This window comes from Arachis ipaensis, chromosome B10 (genome assembly GCF_059453495.1).
Source record: "Arachis ipaensis isolate K30076 ecotype BB chromosome B10, ASM5945349v1, whole genome shotgun sequence".
NCBI lineage: Eukaryota > Viridiplantae > Streptophyta > Magnoliopsida > Fabales > Fabaceae > Arachis > Arachis ipaensis.
In genome coordinates this window covers 26,335,533-26,345,527 of record NC_142435.1, presented here as the reverse complement: position 1 = coordinate 26,345,527, position 9,995 = coordinate 26,335,533, and the positions used below count along the sequence as shown (strand labels likewise).

The 9,995-nt window shown below is 37.5% G+C and overlaps 1 protein-coding gene across 1 annotated transcript; it reads left to right on the top strand.

The window, feature by feature from the left end:
• The first annotated feature begins 872 nt into the window (after positions 1 to 872).
• On the top strand, positions 873 to 4,398 carry LOC148579470 (inactive protein kinase SELMODRAFT_444075-like). Its single transcript, XM_088510151.1, has 6 exons — positions 873 to 2,026; positions 2,271 to 2,431; positions 2,679 to 2,755; positions 2,848 to 2,995; positions 3,202 to 3,351; positions 3,558 to 4,398. Exons 1-6 carry the CDS (start codon positions 1,939 to 1,941, stop codon positions 3,741 to 3,743), a joined length of 810 nt encoding a protein of 269 aa, XP_088366277.1. The 5' UTR covers positions 873 to 1,938; the 3' UTR covers positions 3,744 to 4,398.
• The last annotated feature ends 5,597 nt before the right edge of the window (positions 4,399 to 9,995 follow it).

Here is a 9,995-nt window from a genome sequence, read left to right as displayed (position 1 = left end):
TATTTTCTTTTTTTTTTCAAGAAACTTTTTATAGCATTTCACTAATTTGAATTAAACTTTTTGAAAAACTTGTTTGAAGAAATTTTAATTTGGAACATGGTTTTAGAGCTCGAACACACAAAACCAGTGAGATTTTGAGCCTACTTGATTGGTTGCATCTTATCAACCAATATTTTATTTTTGGTGTGTGTTGTTCTCTCTAAAATTGTGATCTTTGTCTTGATTAATTCTATATTTCCATGGTTTGATGTATGCATACACTTATATGATTGAGGCCCTTGTTTCACTAAGCTTACATACCCATATGGCCTTAACCTTTCATTATCTTTTGCAAACCAATTTGAGCCTATTTTACCCCTTTTATTCTTTACTTTAGCACATCATTAACTCTAAGCAGAAAACAATAATGTCCTTAATTTGAATCCTTGGTTAGCTTAGACTAGTGAGAGTGTTCATGATTTAAGTGTGGGGAAGTTGGGTTTGGAAATATTTGGTTTAAGAATTGGGTGTTATATATCTTTATGAAAATGTGAAAAAAATGTTTAGGACATGTTCATGCATTCAATAATTTAATCATATGCATTGAAAAAAAAGAAAAAGAAAAAAAAGAAAATATATATATATATATAGGTGAATTCTACCCAACCCCCTCTATTTCAACATGTAAATTACCCCTCGTGACATGGCATGTTTTAATTGGATGCTTAGTTTTAGTTTGAGTTAATTTAACTCAATAAGAGTTAATATCTTAACTAAAGTAGGGTAATTTTGTAATTAAATATTTTTACAAGAGGGATAAACATATAATTTCTATAAACATGAATAAGTAAAATTATATTATTATCATTGTGCAGAAACTCAATTCACCCCGATCCCATTTCTCTCTGAAATTGAAAGAAGAAATCAACTCAACTCTCTACAATGGAAAGCTGTTTCCAATTCCAATGAAGATAATTTTGCTGGAGAAAAAATGGAAAAAACTGTGAGCGTCTGAGAACTTGTAGAGCACCCAGACTACTCCTTTTGTTTTGGTGATATTGTGTTTGTGGCTCAAATGATAGTAGCTGTCTCACGGCTTGCTCAAACTCAAAATCAATCATCCCCATTCAGAGTTCAGAGCTTGAGCTTCAATGGCGACGAAGAAGCAGAACGATGATAACACCAGGAAGGCGGGCTTTACTCACTAATGCCCCCCAGTCCCCAACCTTCGTTCTCACCGTCGAAGAAGCCGTACGCTTGCCGTCGTTCTCACCCTCAAGCAGCCGACTCGCTTTCGCCCTTCCCTCAACTCCCCTTTTCTAGCAAAACAGTTATGGAACTGCCCTCCTGAGGTTTTTTTTAGATAACTTATTTTTCATGAATTTGATTTGCCTGAATTATGATACAGTTCTGAATTTATTTGTTATTGATTTGATATTGTTTGGAAATTTTGTTATTGATTTGATATTGTTCTGAAAATTTTCATGATTTTTTGTTTCTTCAATCTGATATAGTTCTAAAATCTGAGATAGTGAGCGTGGTCAGAGAAATTCTTACCTATACCGAGAGTAAATCTCTCTCATGCTCTAAGCCAATCTGTTAACCATAACTCACAGAGCCGTCAGCCAATGCTAACATTGTATTAGTTAGATAGTTTCAAGGGTTGGCTTCATGTTAAACTGATTCATGAAATACTTACTTAATTTCTTGTGTAAGATAATGGCAAGTCAGTGACTGACTTGAAGATGGTTCAGCTATGCCGAGTTAGAACTTGCCACTGGTGGATTCTCTGAGGCCAACTTCCTGTCTGAGGGGGGATTTGGATCCGTTCACAGAGGGGTTCTACCGGATGGACAAGTCGTTGCTGTCAAGCAACATAAATTGGCTAGTTCTCAGGGTGACCTTGAGTTTTGCTCAGAGGTAGAAGTCCTGAATTGTGCTCAGCACCGAAATGTTGTTATGCTGATTGGATTCTGTATAGAGGATAAGAGAAGGCTACTAGTTTACGAGTACATATGCAATGGATCATTGGATTCACATTTATATGGTGATTTCTCTTGCTCTCTTGCATCCGAACTTCTGTTCTTACAGAATTTTTTTCAATTGCACTAGACTATAATATCAGACTTATGTTTGCTACTTTGATTTTTATTAATCTGATGCCAACTAAAAGCAGGTGGTGAAGTAGGACTAATGTGACGATGTTTTTCATTTTGAATACAGTGATTGAAACAAGACATATATTTTCCTGATATGATTGTAAATTAGTCTAATATTTCAAACTATTTCAGGGAGACAGCGAGAACCATTAGAATGGGCTGCACGGCAAAAAATTGCCATTGGAGCTGCTCGTGGGTTACGATATCTTCATGAAGAGTGTAGAGTGGGATGCATTATCCACCGTGACATGCGGCCTAACAACATTCTCATAACTCATGATTTTGAACCACTGGTATGGTAGTGCTTGCTTATTGTACAATGCATTCTTGTAGGTTTGTAGTTTACACTATAAAAGGCACCTTTACCTCACTTTTGAATATCCACCCATCTACATTTTTAAATTTACTTACCATTGGATGTAAAAGACAGAATTTTTTGAGTCTTGTATAGATTACATTCTAAACTCTGGTGTATGCTGAATTTGAGTTGGATTACATACATGCCTAATTTTTCTAACAGCATTATATTGTGATTTCAAGGTTGGTGATTTTGGATTGGCGAGGTGGCAACCTGATGGAGACACGGGTGTGGAAATCCGAGTAATTGGAACATTCCGGTATGTATTTGTGTTTGTCCTGAATGGTTTTCATAATCAAAACTTGTCTGAGAAATATGAACTCACAATTAAGATATGTCGTTATTGTGTAGGTATTTGGCTCCTGAATATGCTCAAAGCGGCCAAATAACTGAGAAAGCTGATGTTTATTCATTTGGGGTGGTATTGGTGGAGCTTGTTACAGGGAGAAAAGCTGTGGATCTCACGCGGCCTAAGGGACAGCAGTGTCTTACTGAGTGGGTAAGTTATATTTGTAATTTTTACTCGAACCATTCTGTGAAAATTTTCACCCTTTATTTTATCCCCAACCAAACATTGCCTAAGAGTTAAAGTATGGCTATGTCTATAATTAACAATCAGAAATCCTATATTAATCCCCTTTTATGTTTTTGGTTGTTCATGCCAAGTCTTGTCGAAATTTGAGTAAATGTCTTGATATTTAACAGGCACGACCTCTGTTGGAAGAATATGCCATTGAGGAACTGATTGATCCAAGGCTGGGGAACCAATACTTAGAAAATGAGGTATATTGCATGTTGCATGCTGCATCATTATGCATACGGCGAGATCCTCATTCTAGACCACGCATGTCACAGGTAAACAAGTTCTTGAACTTATTTTTTGTTGGAAAAAATTGCTTTGAAGAATTCTCAATCACATATTTATTATAATTTGATCAAACTCTGTTTTAAGTTAAAATCAATAGGAAAAGCTAATGCTGTATGTTTAGATCATGTTTTTTGAATTTGACCATGTTCCCCGCCTAACTATTTTTAAAATTATTTCTGCTTGTTTATTCAAGGTTCTTCGTATACTGGACGGCGACATGGTCATGGACACAAGTTACATTTCAACTCCAAGTTATGATGTGGGAAACCGGAGTGGCCGACTCTGGTCGGAGCCGCTGCAGAGGCAGCACCATTACAGGGGTCCTCTGTTAGAGGAGTCACTTGAATCATTCAGTGGGAAGCTATCTCTTGACAAATAGAGGCCTGCATATTGGGATAGGGACAACAAAGCAAGAAGGACTTCATGTGAAGATGACATTTAGAAAGGGGTTGATACTTGATCAAAATTGAGAATTGCTTTTTTCTTGTTATGCTAAATATGTTTATTTTCCCTCCTATTTTGTAATTTTGCATCTTTCTATCTATCTTTCTGCAGTGATCTAATTTTGCATGTGTATAATAGCAGGGTGAAAGTAGGATAGGTAAAAAAATATATAAGTTTTTGAAATTCTTCAGGGAAAATCATGTACACACTATTGTGCCTAAAAGGGCCTCTTTGACTTGAGAGAGTTTGTGGGGTCTTGAAATGAAATGAAATGGAGTAGCTTCTTCTAAGTTCAAAGATTATTGGTTTAATTATCCCTTTTCACTTTCCATGTGCGTGTCCATGCACATGCATGCGTTGAGAAGCAAACAAACATGGTTTGATGGTTGTCATCTGAAGTTCTGAACCAACTTGGACAGCGACACAGACAAATCAGAGTTAGCCTTTTGCATCTATGAAGGGTACTAAAATCACAGGGTAATTAATAATGACACTTCACCTTTTTGAGTTTGAATGATATCAGAAACATTTTATTTATGAAAATGTACACTAAACTCTAATATATGCAAGTCTCATGACTCATGACACAATATCTTCATATTTTATAAAATATAGCGCTAATCTCAATATCTCATAATTAAAGAAGAGGTAAGTATAGACATGACAAAACAAAAGCAAAAAATGCTGAATATATAGTAGCAGTTAATGAGACTGATAGAGTTTATCCATTTTAAAAATCTTAAAATTTTGAAGCAATTGATAAAACCAAAAAATCTTGGTTGGCTGATGTTGACAATGTCCTATGCTTTTTTGAATTCTTGACTTCTAGGAATCATGTGAAGCAAAATTCATTGGTTGGCTGATGATGACAATCCTGAGAGGGTTCAGACAACATAAATTCATTGGTTGGCTTGCTTCCCTTTCTTCTAATGCTTCCTCATTTTAGACCTTGCGTATCTACAAGAAAATATTTAGGGACATAAGACATCAATCCTAGCTAGAGTATCTAAAATTAATAGAAACCATTAGGTTAGAAGTTACTCTATGTGCATGCCACCCCGATCTGACGGCGACAGCATGCTGCCCTGAAGCTGCTCCATGACCTTAGTAGCTTGTTCAACTTCCTGTAAAAGAATAAAGGTTAGTAAATTGATAAGGGGTAAGCAAGCAAAATTTACTACACTGACCAACAGGGGATTGAACAAGAACTATGACTCACATCAAAATCAGCAAATGTAACCGGCATTCCTCCTCTAGAACGGATTTTGACCATGTTGAATCCAGCATACCTGGAAAATAGATTTAAGACATTAAAGCTCGATAGTAAAACCTCAAAATCAAGTGAAAGATGAACATTGCAAGATCAAGATATAACAAGAACCAGTAGGTCCAGCACTGCTCCAATATGAACAACTTTACTATAGACACAACAACTCACACTGAGAAAGTTTGTCTCAGTTCATCTTCAGTGCAGTTTGGACCAAGATTTGCAATGAAGAGAGTAGAGCATGGTCCTCCATCAGGACCTCTTTCATGCTGCTCCTACAGAAAAAAATTGCAATAAAAAGATGAAAAATTGCAACCTCACTATTGAACGCGAAATGTGTTGATGCTTAATTAATAGCGGTTTTTGTTCTCAACAATAAACCTCGAAACTGGAACGGACCGGTCGATCGGATCGGTTTAATCGCAAACTAATAACACTAACAGACCGAGCAGGCATATAAAACTGGTAATTAAAAAACCGGCAAAAAATCGTTGAACCACACAAAAGCCGACCGGTCGGATCGAACCGGAACCAGGCCGGTTTACACAAAAAAAGGGAAGCTCATTCGTTTCTTTCTCCCTTTCTCCGTTTCTTTCTTTCAGTCAGAGAAATCACCCAAACCCAACCAAAAAACCCTAGCACTATAAGCCTACACCACCGCCACAAGGAGTGTCATACTGCCGCCGTCCGTCGCACTCACAATTCGCCATCCGTCATCTAGCGTCCCTCGTGCTCTAAATCTTCAACCCCTGTTTGCTGTCACCGATCACGGTTGCTTCCTCGACCTCGGAGTCTGTCATCTTTGTCTGCTCGGCCCCGCTTCCGTCGCCGTTTGTTTGCCATTCACGTTCGTGTTTTCGATCGCATTCTTCGTCGTACGCGTTCGCTCGGTGATGAGAGTAACTTTTGCGTGGTCTAGAAATTTGCGAATAAATCCTCGTTGCAAGTATAGTTTCTAAACCTTCAAAAGCCCTTTCATACAAACGTTTTGGGTGTCACAAGTAACAAACCCCTTAAAAATTGTTAACCGAGTATTCAAACCTCGGGTCGTCTTCTCAAGAAACTGCGAGGAAGTATGTTCTTATTATTGGTTATAAAGGTTGTAATCGGGGTTTAGAAGGTGAGAAGCAAGTAATTTAAATGACGAGTGAATTAAATGGAAATTAAAAATAAATAATAACTGTAAAACAACTTTTGGCAAGATAAGGGAAATTAGAGGTCCAACTTAGTTATCTCTCTCAACTAAAATGAAAGTTGAATCTAAACTCCACTTGGTCAACCTTTACCAGGGCAAAGGAAAGTCAAGGGGCTAATTAAATTGACTTTTGAATCCTAATTATTTCCTAAGAAAAGGTTGGGATTATTTAAGTTCAGCTCAATTAGCAAGATAACGATTATCAATTACGTTGAGTTTAATAACTGTTGAGTTACTGAATTCTTAACCAGGACCAAAAGGGAAAAAAGTAAAATTGCTGAAATAATAAAAACGTCCTTAGATGGGAAGCAATGATAACTTAAATCAAAGAGAATAATCATAAACTGAAAATACCTCAAATATCATTAATTCAAATAACTGTCTGTAACATGAAAGAATTCATAGATCCAATTATAAAGGTAAATAGCCAACTCAGATACTGAAATAAATAAATAGAGTAAAAGGGAAGTTTAAAACAAAGAAATATAAAACCTGGATTGAGAGTCACTCTTAAAACAAGAAGAAATCCTAAATCCTAAAAGAGAGAGAGGAGAAGATCTCCCTCTCAACTAAATCTAAATCATTGAAAACTAAAATTATGCGAGCTTTCCCTGAATGGATGCATTCCCACACTTTATAACCTCTGGTCTATGCTGTCTGTACTAGGATCTGGGCCAAAAAGGGCTTCAGAATTCGCTGGGGGCATATTCTGTAAATTCTGATACGTGGCCTTTGTCACGCGTCCGCGTGGGTCACGCGGTCGCATCATCTGGAACTTTTCCTTTCCACGCGGTCGCGTCGGTCACGCGTCCGCGTCGTGGGTGTTCTACTCAAGGCGCGCGGTCGCGTCAGTCATGCGGCCGCGTCGCTGCTTCTTTGCTTCTGGCACGCGATCGCGTCGTCCATGCGATCGCGTGGATACCAGTTTCCTTAAAGCTCCGTTTTGCCTTCTCCTTCCATTTTTGTATGTTTCCTTTTTCATCCTTTAAGTCATTCAGCCTTAGGAAACCTGAAGCTACTCAACACACTAATCACGGCATCGAATGGAAATAAAGGTAATTAAAATAATTAATTTTTTTTAAAGCTTAGGAAACATGTTTTTCACAATATGACATAATAAGGAAGGGAAAGTAAAACCATGAAATTAATGTGAATAAGTAGATGAAGAGTTGAAAAAATCATTCTAATTAACCACAAAAGAACTCGTGAAATATGGGTTTATCAACCTCCCCACACTTAAACACTAGCATGTCCTCATGCTAAATCCAAGATAAATAATTAAGGTTAAAGTGAAGGAATGTCATGCAATGCAACCTAATTTAAATGTAACTACCTAAATGAATGATGCATCATGCAACTCTAATTCATTCATTCATATATAAAGCTTACATGTAGCCAAGTTAATTCACATTCTCAAGGAGTCATGTATATATATAGCCAACCCTTAAATAATAAAGCATTTTAGCAAAGGAGATGGGAAAGAAAACATTGTACAAACTTGCAAAACAATTAGTAAATTAAGTACAGATATATGTTGATGAGTTATTGAACCCTCACTGGATTTTGTGTTTACTCTCTAGTCACTCAGTGTTTATTGGGTTTATTCACTCTATTTTTCTTTTTATTCTTAATTTCTATAGCTTTGTTCTTCATCTAACCAATCAACAATTAGAGAATATAGTCATACCAGAAAGTCATGAGGTCTTAATTGAGGTTGTAATGGGGTCAAGGTAAAGGTAAGGATTTGTGTATAGGGTCAAGTGAGCAAATAAGTGAATCCTTAATTAGACTAAGATCTCACCTAACATACATATTTAGTAAAACAAAAATCTCTTTACCTATTTTCCCATATTTCCCACTTATTGTTACATGCTCATGTTTCACTGTTTAAATTTTTTTATCCCATGTGCATTGTTTTCATTGGGGAATTTCTTTTGTGTCCCCTTTTATTTAGATGCTGAAAAATAATTCTCCCTTTTTTTTTAATGCACATGGTAATTGAATCACTTAGATTTTCTCATGAGCATGCTTCCCAAATTTTATTTTATTTCTTTTAATTTCTCTACCTTTTTGGTTCTATCATCCATGTTCCCAAAAGGTTTCCCACATTTAACTCTATTCATGATTTTCTATCTTAAGCTAACCAAGGATTCACTTGGGATTTTCTTTTGTTTTTTCTGCTTAAGGCTAGTAATTTGGCTAAATAGAATAAATGGGTTTTAAAAGGCTCAAGGGGGCTAACAAGGGTGATGTAAAAGGTAAGCTAATTTGGGGTGAGTGAGCTAAAATCAAATGATGGCCTCAATCATTCTCTTGGTATATATTTATTCTATATTCTATAATTGGACATATAGATTAAAGCAAAGGAAAGAACATCAGAATAAAAAGAAATGTAACACACATAAATGAAATTATGGTCTGAATGCAACCATACAATTTAAGCTCAAAACTCACAGGCTGTGTGTTCTCTAACTCAAGCATCATATATCATTTATCTATTGTATGCAGGTTTAGTTAAAAATTCCCATTATTCTCATAAAAAAAATTATTTAGGGTAGCTTTTAAAGTTTTGATGTTCCTCCTTGATAAAATGTTGTCAGCTTAACTACATCATGTAATGCTATATATAAGTTTTGTGGATTTAAATCTATTATGTTCAAGTTCCTAGCTTACTCTTTTTTATATTTGTCAATTTAAACTAAGCTATAACTAAGCTATCTTATGTAAAAAGGGTAAACTATACTAATTGATCCACTAATAAGTTAGAATTGCAAACTAAACTAAATAACTAAAATGAGCTAAATAACTAAAATATGAACAAAAAAAATGCAAAATGCAGAAAATAGAGTAAAATACACAAGTGGAAATGTATAAGTACTCAAAAAATAACAATAAAAGAAAAAGAGAAAAATACAGAAAAATATCCAAAATAAAAGAAAAAGTATGTAGTAGTTCACCAAAATAAACGCCAGAGATGGCGACCTCCCCACACTTAAAATGAAGCATCGTCCCCGATGCTCAATCAAGCCGGGTGTGAAGGGGTGTCATCACTGGTAGGGATGGTAAATGGGGTCTCTGTGGCGGTGGTGGGCTGAGAGTCTGGCTGCTGTAGAGGGGGGACTGACTGGATCGGGATCTCCGGATCTGCAGCCTCAAGCTGATGTGGGGCCTCCTGCTGTGGTGTAGCGTACTCTGTGCCTGCCTGCTGATGAGTCTCCGCTTGGGAATGAGGCTCCTCCTCGTGCTCATCCTTCTCTCCTCTGATGGCTCTGATGGTGTGTCGGGCTCGGAGGGGATGTCGGCGCCCTGTCTGATCATCAGCTTCAGATGGGAATAGTGTCGCCTGTTGCGGCTCTCCAATCTCTCATACCGGCGCCTGTTACGGCGCTCCATCTGATCAAGCTGGCGGAATAGACGGTGCACGAGGCGATAAACTGGCTCAGAGGCGGGTGGAGGTGCAGTGGTGGCAGCAGGGGCAGCTGGGGCAGCTGTGGATGAAGAGGGTCCAGCAGACGGAGGGGCTGTCTCATCAGTAGCAGTGACAGATGGTTGTCTGTAGCCCAAAGCAAGGAAGTTCCTGCTGTGAGGGATGATCTTCCTGCAATCCGCTGCTGGTGGTCGCTCATCGGCATCCTCCCAAGGTACATCAGCCTGACGGCCTAGCCATGTAACCAGATAAGGAAAGGGGAGGGTGCCTCGGACGTGGACACTGGCCATAAAATGCC

Excerpts from the sequence above, each read along its gene's own strand:
- LOC148579470 (XM_088510151.1), top strand. The coding sequence starts at position 1,939 with ATGCTGATTGGATTCTGTATAGAGGATAAGAGAAGGCTACTAGTTTAC. Across the intron at positions 2,996-3,201 it reads AGCAGTGTCTTACTGAGTGG|GCACGACCTCTGTTGGAAGA; the intron begins GTAAGTTATATT and ends GATATTTAACAG. Across the intron at positions 3,352-3,557 it reads CTAGACCACGCATGTCACAG|GTTCTTCGTATACTGGACGG; the intron begins GTAAACAAGTTC and ends TGTTTATTCAAG.